At 40.6% G+C, this 23,847-nt stretch overlaps 2 protein-coding genes across 4 annotated transcripts; one reads left to right on the top strand and one right to left on the bottom strand.

The window, feature by feature from the left end:
- Positions 1-352: 352 nt before the first annotated feature.
- Positions 353-23,847, bottom strand: LOC114848579 (glycosyltransferase family 92 protein F13G3.3-like). Of its 3 annotated transcripts, XM_055505872.1 has the most exons (6): positions 23,759-23,847; positions 23,255-23,410; positions 3,345-3,983; positions 1,005-1,335; positions 734-909; positions 353-666 (listed from the first exon to the last, which is right to left on the bottom strand). In XM_055505872.1, the coding sequence occupies exons 3-6, from the start codon at positions 3,350-3,352 to the stop codon at positions 435-437; spliced, it is 747 nt and encodes a 248-aa protein (XP_055361847.1). In that variant the 5' UTR covers positions 3,353-3,983; positions 23,255-23,410; positions 23,759-23,847; the 3' UTR covers positions 353-434. The 3 variants fall into 3 exon arrangements, with proteins under 3 accessions (XP_055361847.1, XP_028995029.1, XP_055361846.1); XM_029139196.3 differs by lacking the exons at positions 353-666; positions 734-909; positions 1,005-1,335; positions 3,345-3,983; positions 23,759-23,847 and adding exons at positions 20,466-21,007; positions 21,075-21,250; positions 21,346-21,676; positions 22,021-22,659; XM_055505871.1 differs by lacking the exons at positions 353-666; positions 734-909; positions 1,005-1,335; positions 3,345-3,983; positions 23,759-23,847 and adding exons at positions 20,466-21,007; positions 21,075-21,250; positions 21,346-21,676; positions 22,021-22,220 and having other exon boundaries at positions 23,255-23,407.
- On the top strand, positions 9,977-13,027 carry LOC114848582 (beta-1,4-galactosyltransferase galt-1-like). Its single transcript, XM_029139201.3, has 5 exons — positions 9,977-10,105; positions 10,567-11,169; positions 11,241-11,571; positions 11,670-11,845; positions 11,943-13,027. The coding sequence occupies exons 2-5, from the start codon at positions 10,577-10,579 to the stop codon at positions 12,184-12,186; spliced, it is 1,344 nt and encodes a 447-aa protein (XP_028995034.1). The 5' UTR covers positions 9,977-10,105; positions 10,567-10,576; the 3' UTR covers positions 12,187-13,027.

Consider the following 23,847-nt stretch of genomic DNA (forward strand, 5'->3'; position numbering starts at 1 on the left):
TGAGTGTGAGGTATGGGTTTCAAATATTTCTTATTAAGCACAGCAACAACAAATACACCTTGGGATATTTCCATAAAGTTGTGAGATGCTGTTGAATGAGGTATTAGGTTGAGACAATTTATTCCGTCGTTCCCCTGTTTCCAGGAGACAAAAGTAAAGTCTGTTGGACATTTATAAAAGAGAGAGAGGAATGCACAGGAACCCACACAAGTAGTTCAAAAAGCAAAATATGTCACATCATGATAAGGTAAAACCCATAAAGATAAATAAAAAATCTCCCTCTGATTCATTGATTTAAGTCAATAAAAAAAGCTATTACATGATCATTATGCGCAAAACATTCAGTTCACCAGCAGGTATCATCATTTATAACAGTAACAGTACCACCACTTCCCTTGATAACAATATAAAAAGCATTTGGATCCACTCAGTCATCACTTCTGCTGGTCTGAGCTCAGCAGTCCCACTTTCCTCAGCACGTTGTCCACATTGGGAATCATTCTTTCATGGAAATCCCAAAGTCGTTTGTCCACCTTCAGCTGCTCCAGCGTCAATGAGCCCTGCAGAGGCACGCGGACGTGAATGATCCGACAAACCTCCGGTGGAACCTTGAATCGTTCTCCAAAGTTCTTCCGCATCTCGTGAATGGACGTCTCCTCCACCATCCTGCCGCACACAGTTAGGCTGAGTTTACCATGTTGACATATTAGTGGCCATCACTCCGAACGCTTACCTAGGCTGAACTATCAGCTTGTAAGGTTGGTATGCGGTCCTGTCTGGTTCCTCCCTGTAGACGTGCTCCAGGATGTTAATTCCCGGCACGCCGCTCCACTGAGGCAGGTGAAACCGCTGACTTGGCTCAAAGTGTTTCTTGGGGAAGATGTGGTTCTCAATAAAGAAAACTCCTGTCTATAGAATGTGATACAAATAAATGGTAAAGGTGGAAGCATAAATCATCATTTAAATGTGATTCTAGACTTTGGATGATACCAAAGCCGCCGTACATTGGGATGCTGCGGTTGGAGCGTGTCCATCAGGCTCGTCAGGTTGTCGTGTTGGTACGGCATGATGATCTTGTCGATGTCGTTCAGCAGGACGTAGCGTGAGCGACGCATAGACCTGTACATGCACTCATTGAGCGTGGTCACCTGGCCAAAGTAGTGCACGTCCCCTGGGTACTCTAAGATATTCCAGCCCCATGCCGGTTTCAGGTGCTTGTCGATCGGCCATGGGACCATCTCCACAAAGCCCTCCTGGCTGTAGCTGTGCAGCAGGCGGTTGAGCTCTGGACCACAGCTGGTGTTGTAGATCACCACTCTGCCCACACCAAGCAGCCTGGTAAACAAAAGAAAGTAAAAAAATATTGTATTGTAGTGACACACCTTTTGGCACTGTGTTGGTATTCAAAGAGATAAATTAAGCTAATATTATTTTCTGCGTATTCCTGTCCTGTCCTGATGTGACCTAATCTGATTCTACAGTTTTGCAGTCAATCTCTTGATATCTCTGTCAACTTCATCTAGTTTAGTCCTTCCCTCTGCTGCAAAGCATTTACTGTATTGTTCTTCTAATCTTGTATTGTTTTTGTAATCTTTATCCTAATAATATCCTAACCCTGATAAAGTCCTCCTCAGCTTTGTCTTCTTTCAGCTTTAACTACTTCAGCATACTTTAAGCTATAGATGCCGTCTAAACTACAAAACAATCTTCAACTATTCAACTATTAATCTGTTGTTCAACTTTTTAATATCTGTAATACTTTTTGATTTATAGAAGTTTATATATCGGGTGGTTTTGCTTTCCCATTAGTGTGTATTGCGTGAGCTAGAGTGTGTGATGTCACAGCTAGAGTGTGGGGACACGTTTTTTTAAGCCATCACTTGTCTTTAACTCATCACTACAGCTTTTTTAGCTATTTAGTGATTAATAAGACACTTTCTCTGAATCCTTTCGAAATAAAAGCACCAATACAAATGTTTCATAGCACTATTTTTGCTTTTGAATGGGTAATTGTGACTAGTTAATGAGACAATTTTAAAATTAAGCTATTAAGCACACATCCCTCCTGAAAATCCTTTCAAAATAAAAGCACTACTCCAGATTTTTAGCTAATAATAGCAATATATCTACCCTCAACTGGTTTATTATGAACAGTTAATGAAACTATTTTGTTTAGCAATGTTTAGCAATTACCTGCACAGGCTTCCTCTGTATCCTTTCAAAATAAAAGCACCAATCGAAATCTTTAGCTAAAAATACAATATTTCTGCTTTCAACTGGCTTATTATAAGTTAGTTAGAGACTATTTTACAATTTAACAATTACTTACACTTGCTTCTTTCATATCATTTCAAAATAAAAGCACCAATTTAATTTATTAGCTTTTTTGTCATTTTTATGCCTCCGAATGGGTAATGACTGCTAATTAGACTGTTTTACAGTTTAGCGATTGTCCACACAATTTTGGTTTTAACTGGTTAAATATGACAAATTAATGAGACTACTTCATAGTTTAGTAATATTGCATGCACGTTTCGTGCATATCCTTTCAAAATAAGACCAAAAATCTAAGTATTTAGCTAAATATAGCAATGTTTCTGCTTTCAAGTGGTCTATTGTGAGTAGTTAATGAGTCTGTCATACAATTTAGCAATTACCCACAACATCTTCTTCCATATACTTTCAAAGAAAAGGACAAATCCAAATCCTTAGCTAGAAATAGCACTATTTCTGCTTTCAAGTGGTTTATTATGACTAGTTAAGACTCTTTTGCTGTTTAGCAATTACCTGCACACGTTTCCTCCAAACTGCAGCTACTTTTACATAACTTTAAGCTATTCTTTTATCTCTTGATCTCTGAAACTATTTATTTATCAGATTTAGCTGTTTTTGTTACATTTACATATATTGTGTATTCCTGTATTTTCAGCAGTTCTTTGAATTTAAATTTCAGCAAATCTTTTTCTACTTACTTGCTACTTTAATACCTCAATTTGAAATTCAACTGCTTTAGCTTCTTCTGCAAAGATTCAGCTCTGTTTAAACAACTCATTCTTTTTAAATAAATTCATCTGTTCTTGAAATGCTTCAGCTATTTTCAGCTGTCTTTAGTGTTTTAGCTACTTTCAGCAATTCTCTAGGAATACATTCAGAATGGCAGCATTCACTGTGTGTATGGAAATGCTTTATCTAGCTCATCTTTCTTTTTGCCTTGTACAGAATCTGCCGTTTGCATATAGAGAAGTACAACCAGTCCAACAACAGATGCACCTGTGCACTGGGATGAAACTCCCAGCTGTGCAGTAACAGTATCTATATTGACACAGTGTCGCTGCTGTGCTCACCTGTACATCTCCAGGGTCTGTGCAAACTGAAGCACATTGTTGTATCCACCGAACAGGTTGGAGATGCAGACTGTGAAGTCAAACTCGAAGTCATCCTCCTTCTTTGTCACCAGTTTGTTTCTTATTGGAAGCCAAGTCTGATTTAAGTCCTTCACATTATCCGGTTGTGTCAGAAGAGCGACATGTGTAGCATCGCAGTTCTGATGAATTTTTCACATTACAAATGTAGCGGTGAAGGGAAAATCATAGTGGTCTGCCTGTTGTATGTTTGTTGGAGTTGTGTTTGATATGGACAAAGTAGAACTTTGACAAAGGAAAATGCAGTAAAGTGATTGGATGGAGTCTCTCCTAAATATGCCAATGATGCGTATGTCAAAGCCAGTGACCCTCTGGTCCATGAAGGCTGACACCAGTAAGTGCTTTGTATTGATGAGTGGGGTGATGGTCTGGTCAGACACTTTAGCTAAGTCTGGTTTCACAGGCCCATGTGGCTGTGGAACCAAATTAAATATCCTGGGTGTTCTCACATTGGTCAAGAAGATGATGATCGAGATAACAGTGGTAATGAAGACTACTAGAAAAGCCCCCCTTAAATTCTTTTTCCTATCCATCCAGCCAAAATCAGGGCTGACTCCAAACCTGAGGCAGGAGAAGAAATTGTTTAATTAATTTAATTAATTAAGGAACAAAGTGTGGTTTACAGTCTGATTAAAGGGCATTGGTTCATTTAGGCTTGTCTGCAGTGTTATAACTGCCAAATGTAAACAACACAACTGTCATTTAACAATTACTTATTTCACAAAGGTTATACGATAAAGATTTATAATTATGAAAAAAAAATCCAGTTAAGGAGGTAAGGGTCGATCTACCTGTGGCTCAGTGGTTCTGTATGTGGACTTATGGTCAGTTTTTGTTGGAGTGGTTGTGGGATCGATTCCCGTTAAAATTTGTTTATTTCACAAAGTGTTGTGAATTTATAATTGATGAATATTGAACTCAGTCAAGGCTACTTACATAACTGTAATACGAGCAGTGTTCAGACTGCGTCAGGTTGTTTCTTTTAAAACTCTACGTAAAACGTGTACAGATGACAAGACATCAACGAAACAGTGACACGACATCGGCAAGGACAGTAACACTACAAACAGCTGCTGTAACTGAGAGCAACTGGGGCGGCATTCGGAAGTCGGTCGTCAGTTAACGTGGTCGCGACTTAATACGGAACACCGGTTTCTCACCAGCAGCTGTACTCTGGCTCATACAACTAACCACAAATATCAGACTGTGCATGCTGAAAAACTCACTGTCTTCTAAATAATCGACAGCGGGAACCTCGGCCATTGAATATTAGTGCTTTACGAGTATGCAAGAAAAACAATGGCGGACAGAGCAGTATTGGTGCAGTAGGCTGGCTCCGCCCCCCCTCCCAGCCAGACCAATGCTGGGGAAGTACAGAGAAAACAAGGAAAGCACTAGTTGTAGTCTGTGAGTCTGAGGCAAAATGTCTTTCTTGTAGACTTTTTGTAGAGGCAAAAAGGATCATTTCACATAATATGGAGGAATCTGAGTGTCCCTTTCATTCTTAAATGATATGTAATGCAGTTGTTGTAGACAGGCTTGGATTTTAGTGCAGAATCATGGTGCTTCTCGCTGAACAAGACCGACCTACAAGGAGACAAACGCCAGTGTTGCTGCAGAATATTTCAAGATGTCACTAAAACCAAAGAGACGGCAGAAAGCTAAGAAATCGTAATTGTTTATTTAGTTCGCAGCATTCACTTTCAACCGTCAGCTGAGGCCTGCACCACTCTGCTTCGCTTCACCCTGTAATGGAAAAATTGGGCCTTTGTGCTTTTTCTTCTCCAACCCAGTCATCATGTGCTGGTTAGGTGCAGAGAGACATTCCACCAGAGCCAGAGAAAGGGGTTAAAAGGCAGAAACAACCTGAGGATTGTGGGCTCTTTGCATCACATGTGCACTGATCTCCCCAGCTGGTTTTTGTTTGGTGTGCACGATCAACATCCATGTTTTTGATTTGCTTTCCCCATTTTTTTATTTTCCCTTTATTTTATAATAAATCACACAAAAGACAACTCTCATCTGCCTCTTTATGGGAAATTTCCACCACAGTTTTGGCGCCTACGAACAGGATCCGCTGCAGGTCGTCTGGACGGTGTGACCAGGGATGATAGTCCTCAGCCTCCAAACCTCTACAAACGGACGGGAACCGGGCCTAGAGGGGCCTGACGGTGAGTGATCACTTCAGGGAAGACTCTGTTGCTAGATCTGAGCGGTTCCCTTTCTATGGACACGTAGAAGAGAAATTTGGAAAGGTTCCGGCTGGAATACACAAAAAATCTAAGGCAGGTAAACCGCCAGACTCTGAAAGACGGGTTTGGGGCAATCTGAGTCTTCACCACCAGACAGCAACCATACAAAATTAAAAGTACTGTAATTAAAAGCAAAAAGTAAATATGGTTATTAGTGGGTTTCATGTTTCCATGAATGGGAAACTGGTTATGGGTTCAAAAGGAGAATCGCTTAGTGTAAAAGACATATGCACCTTAAAAGAAGAATTAGAGAGAAAAGATGAGATTCAAAAAAGCAAAACTATTGAAACTAAACCCCTAAAAGAAACAAAAGAGAAATGAGAGTAACGGAAAGAAAGGAGATAACAACTCTGGGGATGAATTGTTTGCACTCTGCCACTACACACACATATCATGTCAAGAGCAAATGCTCCCATTGTTTCTGCTCCCATTGTTTCTGCTCTCTATCCTAATGCAGAACTGAGCGCGAAGAGGGTAAATCCGGATCTGGACTCCTTTCCCACCGTCAGCAGAAGAACCGAAGGAGAAGAAGCGTCTGACCAACAACCAGAACGGGGTGGAAGCTCTGACACCACAGCAGCTGGAGGACACAGACCACAGCATGGAGGCCACTGCGGTCAAGTGAGCCGTCGTTCGTTCATCCGTCGTCCAGCCAGCCGCGCTTCAAAAGCGTCTTGTGCCCGTATTACGCGCTTTACAGCAGAGCACAAAACATGTTCGTCGCGACTTCCTCTTTTCATAGCGAGACGTTTGAAAAGAGGAAGTCGCGACGAGCGTGTGCTGTTCTGCTCTGTGTAGCTACAAGACGATGAGGCAAAAAATGATGGAATCATCTGCTTGAGTCTGGCAACAGCGTTGTCAGATAAACATCTGCTATAGTAAGATTTATTTCCAGCTGCAGTAAGGTCAATTATGGTAAATTCAAAAATATAATAAGAAATGGTCAGACAGAGGATTTTGGGAAAGAACTATTAAATTATCAATTTCAAGCCCATATGTCAGGACAAGCTCGAGGGTTAAAACGATGAGTGGGTTCATTTACCTGCTGAGTAAAACCAATAGTGTCTATTAAGGAGTTAAAAGCAGTGCGGAGACAGTTGCTGTCAACATCTACATGAATGTTAAAGTCTCCTTTGTGCCAAGAACTAAGTCAGATAAGAATTCAGAGAATTCAGTTAAGATCTCTGAATATGGAGCAGGAGGACGATAAACAATGCTCAAAACTATGTTTAGGTTTAGAAGTAATTAATAAATCTGAGTTATAAATTGCTGCTATTCCTCCACCTCTACTTGTACTTCTAGGAACATGATAGTTGATGTGACTCTTTGGAGTGGACTCATTTAAAGATACATATTCATCCTGCTGCAGCCAGGTTTCAGTGAGACAGAACAGATCTATGTGATGGTCACTTCATCAAGTCATTTATTAACAAGGATTTAGATGGGAGAGATCTGATATTTAATAAACCACACTTTATTAACTTACTGTTACTTTGTTCTGAAAGAGGAACTGTTTGGATGTTTATTAAATTCTGGTACAGTAAGTCACTCCTCTTTGAGGTGTGTAAGACTGCGACTCTGCGTCCTGGGCTCCACTCTGAGTTGTCACGGAGTGGGGAGACTAAGCAACAAGGCCATATTACTAGAGAGCAGAGAGGCTCTGTTCAACATGGGATGGACGCCGTCTCTTCTAATCAGCCCAGGTTTTCCCTAAACACTACTCCAATTAGCCACAAAGACCACATCATTTGCTAATTGATTCAAAGTCATAAAAAATCTGGTGAACTAGTACTACTGCGCTAAACTTACATTTCACTAAGTTACTTGTGTGGGATGTAGCGTGATGACCCCAGGAATACTGTACCCTCCACCACTCAGATGGGGTGAGGGGAGGTGGTGGTGGCCCCTCACCTGTCTGACGAGCCACAGCCTTCTATTACTGTAGCTACATTACAGAAAAAAATTTTAAAACATGTTTAATACATGGATCCTGTAAATGTGTAATCAAATCTTACCTTTGTTTTAGGATGTTTTTGTGTTTCATTTTGACTTGGCACAGAGTTCTTCTTGCTCCAGAAGGATTACACCTCATTAAACAAGAATATTACCATTATCCAATATTAATTTTGTGAAATTAAGTTATGTTTAATTCTTCATTACAATAAAAGAAGACAAGGTAACAAAACAGTAATTAAATAAACTCTCGTTCCTTCACTGATATGGCTGTAATGTTTTTTCTAATTATAATTGGCTTGAATTTTTCATATGCCAGCATTAAAACCTCCAACTCCACCTCCATGAAAGATGTTGCCCTTTTATTGTCACTTCAATTTTCTATGATGGTTCATGAATTCGGCCATCCATTGACAATGTCTTTATATATACACCGTGCACGTGCATTAACTCTGGGTTACCAACAGAGGGTAGATTAACCTAACTCTTCTCAGGTGCTTTGGAACCAACAATTGTCAAGGTAAGCAGGTTTGGGGTTAATCATCCAAGAGTTTAGGGTTTAGCAGATGGTTAGCGTCCTGCTTTATGTCACAGGTTGGTAGAGCAGACCTCTGTACACAAAGTGCTCAAGATGTTTGGAGAAATATTCAAGGTGCCTCTGGAAGTCTGCCGGATCATTCAGCACCCGATCAACATCATAAAACGACCGCTGAAGCAGCTCCACGTGGACACGCGGCTGTGGGACTTTAAGGACAAGCTGATAGTGGAGTGAACAAGACACTGAGGACAGCAGGCCTGCTGAGCTCAGGACAGGAGCCGAGGGGGTGGATGGAACAGACACACAACCTTCATTTCTCAGCTGTTCACCTGGCAGCGGACTAACCACCGTGTACAAACAGGTTGTTACAGATGAACCGAGGCCAATTCAAAAGGATCTAAGATCCAAAGCTTCAAAATAACTAATGGCAGAGAAACAGCAGAGATGCTTGTAAATAAAATGCTGCTGGTCTGGTGCCAGGATGAAAAAAAACTTTATAGAAAGACTTATTGCTTCTGCTTTTGCTCTCTGCACTTGCACTACAAACATTCTGTGTTTCCTCTAACTTCCACCAGACCTGATGACACCAGCTGCATCGGTAGTGATAGTAAAGCCATTGTTATGCCACAGAAAGGTAGAAAATTGTTATCTCCTGATATTATTAGGTTCAAACTTAGGTTCAAAGTCCTCTGGAGTCCGATTTTACAATCCTAATAGCTTTAAAAGTGTGTATTTTTCACTATTTAATATTCAGAATGCATGTTTAATCATTCTGAAGTATAGAGAGGCGTGAATGTTAAATTTTGACCCTCAGTGAAGTTTTATGCTCTTTTTAAAATTTTTAATACTGCTTCAAACAGTTTTACAGGTTTGCTCTTCATTAGGATAACAGAATACTTCACTCAAGGTTCAAATTTACTTCTCAAGGACTTGAATTGTTTTTCTTGGCATCATTCAGTAAGTCTTTTTAGAAAGGTGAAACCCATGTATGGGGATACCCTGCATTAAAGGGTGCACAGATTTAACGATTTTTACTCAGGAAAATGTTAAGATAATTGAAATTATACGAAAAATATGTATATTAATGTTGTGTATAACACAGACCAATAGACAGAAATACATTTTTATTTTATATGTTTTTTAGTCACGTGCTGGTATTGTCAGGCGAGGCGAGGTGAGGCCCCGCCTCTCCTGCCTACCCTGACCGCACGTCACTGGTATATACATAACAATGCAATTTTTCATCACACTATTCATAATGATCTTGTTTCTCATCAGAGGTCAAGAAAACAGGCAAATATTCTATGAATGCAAAGTATCTCCTACTCTTCATTGTTGTCTCCCTCTTAATTATTGAGAGGATGCCCAACAACTACTGGACGTTGATGCCGCCACATAAATCTATGAACGTCTGCTCCTCTCGGTTCTCTGACCAGACCATCACCCCTCTAAGCACATTAGGGACAATATATGATCATATGTCAGACACTAATGATATTCATAATTCGACTTTGTTTTTGAAGGAATTATGTGTTAAAGCCGCCTGTGGAGTTATGATGTGCATGTGTTATTGTGTATTTGTTCTTGTGAGCATGTGGTCACTGTAATGAGCGGACAGAAGGGTGTGTCTGTGCGGCAACAGTCTTCTCTTTTATACCTTTGTTATTTGTCTAAGTATAATCTATGTTTTGTTAATAAATCATATTTCGCTGCATCTACTCCTGGCTTCCTGAACATCCGTACTTTTGTCAAAGTTGTTTAAAGGTAAAGTAAGAACCTTTTCTAAGTTTTCATGCTGCTTTTTGTTTTATTCTATTTACAAGGACTGACACTGTCGCCGGGTACAGGTTAGTTCAGTTACATCCACAAACACTGTCAGTGGAGGAGGAAGCAGAGCTGTTTGCATCCAGAGTTTTTCACCAGTATGGAATAGTTTTTCAGTAAGTATGTCATTAAAATTATACTGTTAGAAATGTTTTTATTTCTTTAAAGCGGTAGTTGGTTGCTGGACATCTATTTCCTTTCTGTATTTCTTAAAAATTTTAAGTTAAACAAATTTGTGCTGAAATTTACACAGTGTGGGTGAAATATGGAGAAAACAAACATATTATCAACTAATAATAAAACTCTGCTACTTAGATGTAAACAAATATAGTCACCGTGAGCCATTTTAACAATCATTGGTACAGTTCCAATAACTAAAGCAGTCGATTGTCTGTTACCATTAATTATTGTTTGCACAGGAGGAGGTAAATCACATGAACATGTCTAAACCCTAAAAACAAACACTAAATTAACTTAACTTCTATAAAAGGACTGAAATCTTCCCACTTGAAAGTTTCACTTTATTAAAAAAATTGTGTTATAAATTGTTACTCATAATCTAATTTTTCTATCTCAGGTCAGACGTCATGGAAAAAGCCAAATATTCTTTGAATGCAAAGTATCTCCTACTCTTAATCACTGTCTGCCTCCTGATTTCCCTTGCATTTGAGAGGATCCCCAAAACGTACAGGACGTTCATGCCCCCACATAAATCTAACGTCTGCTCCTCTCGGCTCTCTGACCAGACCATAACCCCTCTAAACAACACAAAGCATTTTATGGTGTCGGCCTTCATGGACCAGCGAGTGAAAGGCTTTGACATACGCATCATTAGCATCTTTAGGAGAGACTCCATCCAGCCTCTGCACTGTCTGTTCTGCTGTGCAGACCATTTGTCAGATACAACTCCAGCCACTGTTTTAGTGCACTCAGACCATTTTAACTTTCCCTACGGCACCACAGATGTCATGTGTCAGATTCCTCACAACTGCAGCGCTACACATGTTACACTTGTGCCGGACACAGTGAGGCCCACAAACCCGACGTGGCTTCCATTAAGAAACAAGAAGATTATTGAGAAGAATAAAAGGTTTGAATTTAACTTCACCGTCTGCATCTCCACCCTGTTTGGAGGCTACAACAATGTGCTTCAGTTTGCACAGACCCTCGAAATTTACAGGTGAGCACAACGACAACAACTACTATTATTATGTTTCTGGTTCAGGTGAAGTTCTCCTTCCTTTTCTCCAGGCTGCTGGGTGTGGGCAGAGTGGTGGTCTACAACAACAGCGGCGGCCCAGAACTCAGCCGCCTGCTGCACAGCTACAGCCAGGAGGGTTTGGTGGAGCTGGTTCAGTGGCCCATCCACAATTATCTGAATCCGTCTCATGGTTGGCGTTTGTCAGTACACGGAGGGGATCTACAATACTACGGTCAGCTGGTTGCCCTCAACGAGTGCATCTACAGGTCCATGGAGCGCTCACGCTACGTCCTGCTGAACGACATCGATGAGATCATCATGCCGTACCAGCACGACAGCCTGACGAGCCTGATGGACACGCTCCAACCACAGCATCCCAATGTACGGTGTATTTTAACATGTCAGAATAGCATCAACCAAAACATTTTCTAGTCTTTACATTGTACATTGTACCCACGGTGTAAATTCATGTTCTGCAGACGGGGGTGTTCATCATTCAGACTGTAATCTATCCCAAGAAAACCACAGAGGAAAGTAACAAAGGCTACGTGGACGCATGGAGGCAGGTCCCAGGCTTTAACATTCTGCAGCGCATCTACTGGGAGGACCGAAATAAAGACCAATACCACCCACACAAGATGTTAGTTCAGCCAAGGTAGGAGGACAAGGCGCTTTGTTCTATTGAGCTGATGAGGTAACAAAGAAAAACCAACTAACAATCATGTGTGTCTTAATATGTCTTTATTCCATAGCTTTGTGGAGCAGACGTCAGTTCATGAGATGCTCAAGGCATTCGGAGAAAATTACAAGATTCCAGAGAAGATGTGTCATATCGTCCATAGTGTAACAAACCATCCCATTGAACGGCCGCTGGAGGAGCTGCACCTGGACAAACGACTGTGGGACTTTAAGGACAGAGTGATACCACGAGTGACCGAGATGCTGAGGAGAGCAGGTCTGCTGAGTTCAGAGGAGGAAGCTGATAGAATTAACTGATTCTACGTATGATGTAATGTCTTTTTGATTTTTTAAAAGATTTTTAATGGTGAATACAATGTTTTGGTGCTTTTCTGCGATTTGATATGATTTGATCCACCTCCCTTAACAGCAACAACCACATTGACCCAAAAAAGCAGTGGCATAAACGTTTTGCGCTGATAAGTTCTGATCAGCCCATTATGGCTGATAACATCCGAAGCGGGTTAATGTATCACATTTTTAATCCACAATGTGCAAATGGAGCGGCTTCTTGGTTTGTCATAACACACTTTGTAAAAGTGTTCTTTTAATTATGTTCTTTAAAATATTATCTACCTAACCTCCTTATAACCATTATAACTAACACCCATCAAAGTGGGGTAAGTGCCTTGCTTGCAGTTGTCCAGTCTTTCAAGTTATGTAAATCATTCCGTTTTTTCCGAAGAGCATTTTTGTCCACAGGCACAGTTCCTTTCTTTTACGTATGATCATGCAATTGTTTTCATTTCCATTAAGTGAGCTCGCATTAATCCTGTTCACACTCAAGTAGCAGGTTATAGTTCCTCTGATGTTGCCAGACAGGTAATGACTTAATGATTCAACGTTTATTACTGAGGTCACAGTGGTGTTGGAATAATAGTGAAGCCTATTTCTAGGATCTGTGTCCTGCACTATTATTCCATCCTGGTGGGCATTCACATCATTGTAATTATTGTCTTGCAGACTTATTACTGTACATCACTCTTGAATATTTTACATGAATATTTGACATTAAAAACTGAGAAAAGCACCAGGGCACAAACATGTACTGGAATGTCACAGTCTGAGGACTTTACCAGCGACCGATGCAGATATATATATATATATATATATATATATAATTCATAATATCATTTGTCATGTAAAGCGTATGTTGAACATGCGAGCGTATGATATGATTAAAAACACTTAGTAGTGCTGACTCTGTGCTATACAACGTTTTAAAACCAGATTGAAACATTTTGCTCATCTAAAAAAGATTTTAACTGCACATAAACAATTCTTTCGAAGGGTTTTGCAATGCGGGCAGCACGGTGATGCAGTGGGTAGCACTGGTCCTGGGTTTTGTGTGGAGTTCGAGCGGGTTCTCTCTATGCATGCATTAGGTTGATTGGTCGCTCTGAATTGCCTGTGAGTGTGTGTGTGAATGGTTGTCTGTCTGTGTGCGTTGCCCTGCGATGGGCTGGCGACCTGTCCAGGGTGTACCCGCCTCTCGCCCAAAGACAGCTGGGATAGGCTCCAGCACCACCCACGACCCCGCATGGGAATAAGTGGTAGAAAATGGATGGATGGATTTTTGAGATGAGGGCAGATTGGAGATGGGTCTAAAATTAGTCAAATCAGTGACATCAAGGCCTGGTTTCTTGCTTACTTGTATATATGTAGGTGTTATAATTTAAAACTGTGCAAAGTTGGTGTTGTCAAGGATGTCATTGTCTTTCATTATTTTGATTGTGTCATCTGTCCGGATTAGTATTTAAGTTCCTTGTTTGTGGTCACTGGTTGTCGGTTTATTGTTTCTTGTTACCTGTGCTTCCTGCTGGGAAGGTTGTTCCGTGTTCCTCATGGTTTGTGGTTGTGGTAGTGATGGTGAAATCGAAGCCTTATGACGCACTGAGCAACTATGACGCAGTTGGGCTGAAATCGACACGTGGCCCGACACCATTTGACACAGTCAGAACAGCGACACATGCTGGTTGATGTGGGAACTGCAGCAGAGCAAACTGACCATCACACCCTGACTGATACGTGTTTTTTCAGGATCACAGAGCATGTTTTATTCTTAAATTGAAGTTATTTAATCAAAAGTGTTTAATTGTGTTTCTCTGTGGGTAATAACATATCTGTAGCCTTGATATGGCAAATATGTTTGATAGTCAGATATTATAAACACTGTATATTGTGCTAATGCAACTTTGTTTTTTACTATATTGAGGAGAAATGTTTATCATTTTGTTAAATCAAGATTTCTTTTTTAAAATTGTTTCCACAGAACATGGCCTTTCAATACCTCTCCAGCTTTGGGGAGGAGCCATGTGACTTGTCAAAATGTGGTTGTGAGTATCTTTAATTACAGTTTGGACTTAAATACACTACAGATATCTGTAATGTGAAACATGTCTATCTTGTAGATGTTACATCTGCTTTCCATGTTTCTAAAGCTTTGACATGTTAAGACAGGCAGTCCGTTCAAACTGCAGATAAGCAGTTTGGCAGTCAGGTGACGTGTCGACACTTGATATGTACTTGATACGCTACTCTGTGACACTTCTTCAATAGGTCAATGCTGTGCCGAGTGGCGCTGCTCGAGTTGGACATCTCTAGTTTGTTGCATGTTTAGCTTTTTTGTTTTATTTACCTTTAGCCTGCAGTAAACATTGATTTTTAGTTATTCATATATTTATATATATTTATTATAGTTACAGGGGTATTCAACTAAAATTTAAAGAGGTCCGTTACGCAAATATTTTGGAAGCAAAGGTCCAGAAAATTCTAATGTCTGACTATTTACTGCAATATATTATTAGCCTATATGTAATCAATATTTGACTGTCAAAGCAAATGAATCTGTACAATTCAAAATGTTAGACAAATCTTTTGTTATGTAACATCGAACTGAGCATATATTTACAATGTTATCTAATTTATGGTATAAAAGCAGGGCTGCTTTTCAAAATAAGCAAGAATAAAACTGTTCTGTTAAAAATTAAGTGCCTCAACTTTGAAGAAATCAAATATAGGAAGGAAAGTGTTGTGGAAATTTCCCATAAACAAGCAGATGAGAGAGTTTTCTTTTGTGTGATGTATTTTAAAAATAAAGAAAAATAAAAATAATGGGCAAAGCAAATTAAAAAAATGGATGTTGATTGTGCACATCAACAAACCAAAAACCAGCTGGGGAGATCAGTGCATTCACCACAAAGGTGTGATGCAAAGAGCCCACGATCCTCAAGTTGCTTCTGCCTTTTAACCTCTCTGTCAGACTACGCTGGAACGTCTGTGTACGTCACTGTGTGTGGAGATGTTTACATTCTCACACCCGCATCACTGGCGTCTGACTATCAGAGAAGAAGGAGCGCTAAGTCTCAACAGACAGAGAGACACAACTTTGGGAGCTACAGTAGAGTCCAGAGTCTATCAGGCAGAGACAACCATTAAACAATGTAGGTGAAATGTCAAATACATAAAACAGATGGAAGACATGAGATATTAATTGGAGAACACAAGTCATGAATCATATAATAACCGCATAGAATAAGGAAAAAACAATTTTTCCATTACAATTGGCATAAAAAACGTCAAATTTAACAGGTAAAAAAACATATTCTAACACAACTGAACAGTTTTAGGGTCCTTCCCCTTATACTGTATATTTAACTCCCTCACTTTGTTGCTCAGCTAGAATTTAAAAGCTGGGCTTGAATGAATTCAGGCCATTCTCGTACACATTTGTATGTACAGTATGGTGTTTCCAGGTATTTATAGGCTGACGATATTTCTTCATTGTGGAGAAAGCTGCCTCGCAGTTGCGTGTGAAGCCAAACATGGTCAACATGTACAGGGCTACTTTCCATAGATCCAGAAAAGCTGCCTCTCCCTCTCTCCTGTATCTCCCTTTGTTTTTGCTAGCTACGTGCAACTGTTATCTTTATTTATTGCCTTGCAACCTCAAACTTTCTCTCATATACCGTCACTAAGTCGCAAAATTTACCACCTGTGGTCCACAGAATCTATGGGCTGGTCATGTGGGGTTGCTTAACTTGCATTCAATTGGCCAATGCCTTCTCGCAGCCACAAAATAACTAGCGTAAACAGCTGGTTGGAGCCAAAGTGCTGTAACTGTGGAGGGAAGCAGAGTGCAGCTTTCGGGGGCGTGAGGTTTTAAAGAAGGAGTTCAGGGTGCAGAAGATGAGGAAGGAGAAGAGGATGACATACGCAGAGGCAGTGAGTGTAGTGGAGAGGAGTAATGTGGAGATCATAGGAAGGGAAAGACTTCAGGATGAGGAAAGGAAGCAGGAAAAGGAAAAGAGGGAGGGTTAAGAAGGAAAAGTTGGTTGACTTTCGTAGTAGTGTTACATCTGACGTCAAATCAAAGACCGATAAAATACAGATTATTGTTAAGGCTGCAGTTCACCATCTGGGCATAACAGGGTTAAAGTTGGGGGAAGTGAGGGATGAATTGAGTGAGCAGGTGATTCAGGAGCTACTGTAGGCGGTAGGGAAATAGGACACAGAGCGGTGTTTAGGTTTAGTGGAGATGAGTTTTTTGGGGGTTTTTTGGCTGCGTTGTTACGAATAATGCACAATCCAATACATTAGGTGGCGGTAATGCACTATATTATACTGTTTTTTGTTTTCTTCTTCTGTGTTTTTCCAGCAGCACATAGTGCTTTTTTATATTATATTAGACTGTCCTTCCATGCTATGCAGTTTACATTTATTTTATTAGAACGCCACTGCCTTTCTAGTTGTCTGGTCTTATGCTTTAGGCTGCGGATCTCTGAGTTATACCATGGAGCTAACCTCCTCTGATTCACTGCCTTCTTCTTCAGAGGAGCCACTGTGTCTAACATTGAATGCAGAGAAGCTGCAACACCATCTACAAGACAATCAACCTGTTCATAAGGATTAAGGTGACTGTTTTCCTCTGTGTAGCTACATGACAATGAGGCAAAAGATGATGGAATCATCTGCTTGAGTCTGGCAACAGTGTTGTCAGGTAAACATCTGCTATAGTAAGATTTCTTTCCAGCTGCTGCAAGGTCAATTATGGTAAATTCAAAAATATATGTCATATGTCAGGACAAGATCAAGGGTTAAAACGATGAGTGGGTTAATTTACCTGCTGAGTAAAACCAATAGTGGGAGTTCAAAGCAGTGCGGAGACAGTTGCTGTCAACATCTACATGAATGTTAAAGTCTCCCACTACAATGACTTTATTTGTGCCAAGAACAGTCAGATAAGAATTCAGAGAATTCAGTTAAGAACTCTAAATATGGAGCAGGAGAAGGATAAACAATACAAAACACAACTGGCTTCTGGGTTTTAGAGTTTGGGTGAGAAAGGCTCAGAGTGAGGCTCTTAAATGAGTTATAAACATGTTTAGGTTTAGGAGTAATTAATAAATCTAAGTTATAAATTGCTGCTACTCCTCCACCTCTACCTGTACTTCTAGGAACATGACAGTTAATGTGACTCATTGGAGTCGACTCATTTAAAGTAAAATATTCATCCTGCTGCAGCCAGGTTTCAGTGAGACAGAACAGATCTATGTGATGGTCACTTATCAAGTGATTTATTAAGAGGGATTTAGAAGATATCTAATATTTAATAAACCACACTTTATTAACTTACTGTTACTTTGTTCTTTAAGAGGAACTGTTTGGATGTTTATTAAATTCTGGTAAGTCACTCCTCTTTGATTTGTTTGTGACTTGTATAGTTTAGGTGGTCGGGGAGCAGACACAGTCTCTATGCAATAACTAGAACTAAGAGTGGGTGGCGGCTGTAAAGAACGTGCAGAGAGGCGTGTAAGACTGCGACTCTGCGTCCTGGGCTCCACTCTGAGTTGTCACGGAGTGGGGAGACTAAGCATCAAGGCCATGTTACTAGAGAGCAGAGAGGCTCCGTTCAACGTGGGATGGACACCGTCTCTTCTAATCAGCCCAGGTTTTCCCCAAAAAGTGCTCCAATTAGCCACAAAGACCACATCATTTGCTAATTGATTCAACGTCATAAAAAATCTGGTGAAATAGTACTACTGCGCTAAACTTTTATTTCACTAAGTAGTGAAGAAGTATTTCACACTTGTGTGTCCACTTGTGTGGGAGGTAGTGTGATGCCCCCAGGAATACCCTCCACCACTCAGATGGGGTGAGGGGAGGTGGTGGTGGCCCCTCACCTCTGACGAGCCACAGCCTTCTATTACTGTAGCTACATTACAGAAAAAAATGTTAAAACATGTTTAACACATAGATCCTGTAAATGTGTAATCAAATCTTACTTTTTTTAAGATGTTTCTGTGTTTCATTTTTACTTGTGACAGAGTTCTTCTTGCTACAGAAGGAATACACCTCATTAAACAAGAATATTACCATTATTCAATATTTTTCTAATCTTATAAAATTACTTTGTTTAATTTTTCATTACAATAAAAGAAGACAAGTTAACATAACTGTAATTAAATAAACTCATGCATTTATTCAGTCTGTCAGTGAATTTTTGGCAAGCCCACTCTCGTTCCTTCACTGATACGGTGTATTGTTTTTTCTAATTATAATCATCTTAAATTCTTCATACCCCAGCATTAAAACCTCCGCGTTCGTGAAATATGTTGCCCTTTTTTTGTCGCTTCGATTTTCCGTGGTGACTCGTGAATTTGGTGATCAATTAACAATGTCTTTATATACACGCCGTGCAATCACCGCTTCGGATGTTATCAGCCATTACGAATGGGCTGATCAGAACTTATCAGCGCATTCGTATGGGCCAGTAGGTGCCTGCTCTTCCTACTCGCGAACAGCTAACAGCTAGCTAAGTTGCTACGTTTAGCAGGTTTAGAGGTTCTTGTGGTTAGGGTTAGGGCTGGATAACAGGTGGGGGGTTCAGGTTACAGTTAGCTAACACTATACCGCTAGCTACTTGCTAAGTTATGCTCGCTAATGAATCAAAATCAAAAACTTCGATCCTCCCGTCGGAACAACAACCGCTCAACAGCGCCCCTACTGACTCTGCTGGTTCAATCATCTGAGCCGTGATCAACCTTACGGATCAATGACGAGGACCTACTGCACCTTTTCACCGCTGCCAGCAGGTAGATGGGCACCTACCGGCTCATACGTATGGGCTGATAACCACTGATAATGACCATTGAATGGCGTGATAACGTCAGAAGCCGCTCGTGCAACTCCGGGTTACCGACAGGAGGTAGAATAACTTAACTCTGATCAGGTGTTTTGGAACTGACATACTCGGAGTAAGCAGGTTCTGGGTTAATCAAGCGAGAGTTCAGGGTTTAGCAGAAGGTTAATCAACCCTGCTTTCTAGAACACACCCCTGGTTGCGCACGCACCGATCTGGTTATGCACTTTTTTTCCACACGTCATTACAGTCATAGCACTTCAAACGACCACCTTTTTTACTGCAGTACGGTTGCTTCGCAACTGCGCAACGGGTGCGTCCCCGACTAACAAAGATGTGAGGACCGACTGTTCATTTCTATCTGTGTCTGCACATTAAGGACGAAGACAAAACAATGTCATATTAATTGTATCAGTAAATGTAGAGTTGTTCATTCTTAAATATTATAGATTATTATGCGTCTTTGCTCGCAATACGCGAATACTAGTGTTCGTTGTCAATTGCCGAAGCTTCTGATGTCTTTACACAGTTCCCAGGCCGGCCGAGAGACAAAACCCCTTCTCCAGCCAATCCAAAACGACAATATAAGTATAATAACATAAAATAGGAATCAATGTTTATTCATCAGTCTGTGTTATAAATGTATTTTATGTGTATATCTGTACTTGTCTTCTGGTTTGTTGGTCATAAAGAAAAAATACAAAACAAACTGAATTTTCGTTTCTCTTGATATGAGCGACAAACAGAATTCAAGTGTTGTTTTCTTCAGCACAAGGCACGAAGTTGGATTTAAAACTGATTTTTCGTTTTGATAAAAAAAGCAGAGAAACGAAAAAATTTGTCGTTCTCTCGTTATAGCAGCTTTTGAGTATGTGGAGAAACCAAACTCAAAATTTACTCAGACCACAATTTACTCGGACCGACCTATAGTTTGCTCTGACTCTGAATGAAATGTAAGAGCCGGAATGACAGGTGATGTGTCCAGACAGAGACGCCACCTATAGGCCAAGAAGACATAACACACGCTCCAACGCGGTAAAAAGAAGGTGATACCGCGGTAAAAATGAAAACTTTGCGCCATAAAGGCTTACACTTTTAAGTGCTACGACTGTACCTGGCTTCTTCTTCCCTCGTTGAAAAACTTGTCAACAGTGTGACGTATGGGTTTCAAATATTTCTTATTAAGCACAGCAACAGCACATACACCTTGGGATATTTCAATAAAGTTGTGAGATGCTGTTGAATGAGGTATTAGAGGTTGAGATACAATTTATTCCGTTGTGATGTGTCGGCTTCATGTGTGCTGACTTTGTGCATCCTTTGAACCTGAGCTAAAGCAATTGATGCAGAACATTAAAGAGGAACGTGACACTTCCCTGTTTCCAGGAGACAAAAGTAGAGTCTGTTGAACATTTAATAGCGAGAGAGAGCGATGCACAGGAACCCACAGAAGAAGTTCAAAAAGCAAAATATGTCACGTCATGATAAGGTAAAACCCATAAAGATAAATAAAAATCTCTCCCTCTGATTCATTAATTTACAGTACCTCAATAAAAAATCAAAACACTATAAAGAGCTATTACGTTATGTGCAAATCATTATGTGCAAAGAAATCAGTCCACCAGCAGGTATCATCATTTATAACAGTAACAGTACCACCACTTCCCTTGATAACAATATAAAAAGCATTTGGATCCACTCAGTCATCACTTCTGCTGGTCTGAGCTCAGCAGTCCCACTTTCCTCAGCACGTTGTCCACATTGGGAATCATTCTTTCATGGAAATCCCAAAGTCGTTTGTCCACCTTCAGCTGCTCCAGCGTCAATGAGCCCTGCAGAGGCACGCGGACGTGAATGATCCGACAAACCTCCGGTGGAACCTTGAACCGTTCTCCAAAATTCTTCCGCATCTCGTGAATGGACGTCTCCTCCACCATCCTGCCGCACACAGTTAGGCTGAGTTTGTCATGTTAACATATTAGTGGGTATCTCTCCGAACGCTCACCTTGGCTGAACTATCAGCTTGTAAGGTTGGTATGCGGTCCTGTCTGGTTCCTCCCTGTAGACGTGCTCCAGGATGTTAATTCCCGGCACGCCGCTCCACTGAGGCAGGTGAAACCGCTGACTTGGCTCAAAGTGTTTCTTGGGGAAGATGTGGTTCTCAATAAAGAAAACTCCTGTCTATAGAATGTGATACAAATAAATGGTAAAGGTGGAAGCATAAACCATCATTTAAATGTGATTCTAAAGTTTGGATGATACCCAAGCCGCCGTACATTGGGATGCTGCGGTTGGAGCGTGTCCATCAGGGTCGTCAGGTTGTCGTGCTGGTACGGCATGATGATCTCATCGATGTCGTTCAGCAGGACGTAGCGTGAGCGACGCATAGACCTGTACATGCACTCATTGAGCGTGGTCACCTGGCCAAAGTAGTGCACGTCCCCTGGGTGCTCTAAGATATTCCAGCCCCATGCCGGTTTCAGGTGCTTGTCGATCGGCCATGGGACCATCTCCACAAAGCCCTCCTGGCTGTAGCTGTGCAGCAGGCGGTTGAGCTCTGGACCACAGCTGGTGTTGTAGATCACCACTCTGCCCACACCAAGCAGCCTGGTAACAAAAGAAAGTAAAAACATATTGTATTATAGTGACACACCTTTTGGCACTGTGTTGGTATTCAAAGAGATAACTTAAGATAATATTATTTTCTGCGAATTCCTGTCCTGTCCTGACGTGACCTAATCTGATTCTACAGTTTTGGACTTAATCTCTTAATATCTCTGTCCACTTCATCTAGTTTATGAGTTCATCTTCCTTTTTGCCTTGTACAGAATCTGCCGTTTGCATATAGAGAAGTACGACCAGTCCAACAACAGATGCACCTGTGCACTGGGATGAAACTCCCAGCTGTGCAGTAACAGTATCTATATTGACAGTGTCGCTGCTGTGCTCACCTGTACATCTCCAGCGTCTGTGCAAACTGAAGCACATTGTTGTATCCACCGAACAGGTTGGAGACACAGACTGTGAAGTCAAACTCAAAGTCATCCTCCTTCTTTGTCGCCACTTTGTTTCTTATTGGAAGCCAAGTCTGATTTAAGTCCTTCACATTATCCGGTTGTGTCAGAAGAGCGACATGTGTAGCATCGCAGTTCTGAGGAATTTGACACATGACAAATGTAGCGGTGAAGGGAAAATCATAGTGGTCTGCCTGTTGTATGTTTGTTGGAGTTGTGTTTGATATGAAGAAAGGAGAACTATGACAGAGGAAAATGCAGTAAAGTGATTGGATGGAGTCTCTCCTAAATATGCCAATGATGCGTATGTCAAAGCCGGTGACCCTCTGGTCCATGAAGGCTGACACCAGTAAGTGCTTTGTATTGATGAGTGGGGTAATGGTCTGGTCAGACACTTCAGGTAAGTCCAGTTTCACAGGCCCGTGTGGCTGTGGGATTAAATTAAATATCCTGGGTGTTCTCACATTGGTCAAGAAGATGATGATCGAGATAACAGTGGTAATAAAGACTACTAGAAACGCCCCCCTTAAATTCTTTTTCCTATCCATCCAGCCAAAATCAGGGCTGACTCCAATCCTGAGGCAGGAGAAGAAATTGTTTAATTAAGGAACAAAGTGTGGTTTACAGTCTGATGTACACATGGCAATTATTAAAACTGTAATACACTTATAATCCACAGTAAATACAACCAGATGTTTACATACAGTACAGGTTTATAATGTCTATAATGACAGTAGACAATAAATTACTGACCACTGACCATAAACCTTTGGCACAATGCTATTATCATTATTATTATCTATATAATTATATTATAATTAGTTGCAAATAAATAAATAAATACAATGTCAATAAAATAAAATGTCGCTAAATCATGCAGATGTTCAAGCTGTGTACCTGCTGACAGTCAAAGGAAGTTCACACCTGCCTGAACTTAAAACCTTAAAGCCTAATTTAGTTTTCAGTAATAATGGCAATGTTACACCAATAAACGAATTGTCATTAACATATATTTAGAATGAATTCAGAATATATAATAATAATAATTTTACTGTTAATGGAAAAGAAGAAATTTCTATAATATAGATCAGCAGAGAAACGCTTTACATTTGAACATAAGCTTTAGACGACATATTATATGATAATTACATATAGAGTAGATATATCTCACCCAGATCTGCATCGGCCGCTGGTATAGTCCTCAGGTTGTGAGACTCAAGTACATGTTTGTGTCCTGGTGCTTTTCTTTGTCTTTCTGGTTTGGGCAAGTGCCAACTGCCTTCCTTTTTTCATCCCATGGGCGGTACTGGCCACACCTCGTACCTCTCTAACACACAATATGTAAGCGGTGGTCACAAATAATCAAATATTCATTAGGAATGACATAATAGGTCCACAAAACAAGATCACAATGACGTGAATGTCTTTCAGGTTAGATTAATAGTGCAGGAATTGTTTAAGCCTTTGTTTGTACTGTATTCAGGTGGCAGCAAAATGGCACAGTTATCCGCATTACCAACAGCAGGGCGGGACAGGGGTTTGTAACAGTTCTTAAATTGTGTTAACCAAGGATCTAGTCTTTGTCGTGCCCTGAAAGGGATTGAGATACGCGTTTGTTGTAGACCACAACTCTGGCCACACCCAGCAGCCTGGAGAATAGGAAGGAGAAATTCACCTGTACCAGAAACGTTGTTATTGCTGCTGCTGCTGTTGTTGTCGCTGCTGCTGCTCTGTGCAAACTGAAGCACATTGTTGTAGCCTCCT

The sequence above is a fragment of the Betta splendens genome, chromosome 22 (assembly GCF_900634795.4).
Source record: "Betta splendens chromosome 22, fBetSpl5.4, whole genome shotgun sequence".
Classification (NCBI taxonomy): Eukaryota; Metazoa; Chordata; class Actinopteri; order Anabantiformes; family Osphronemidae; genus Betta; species Betta splendens.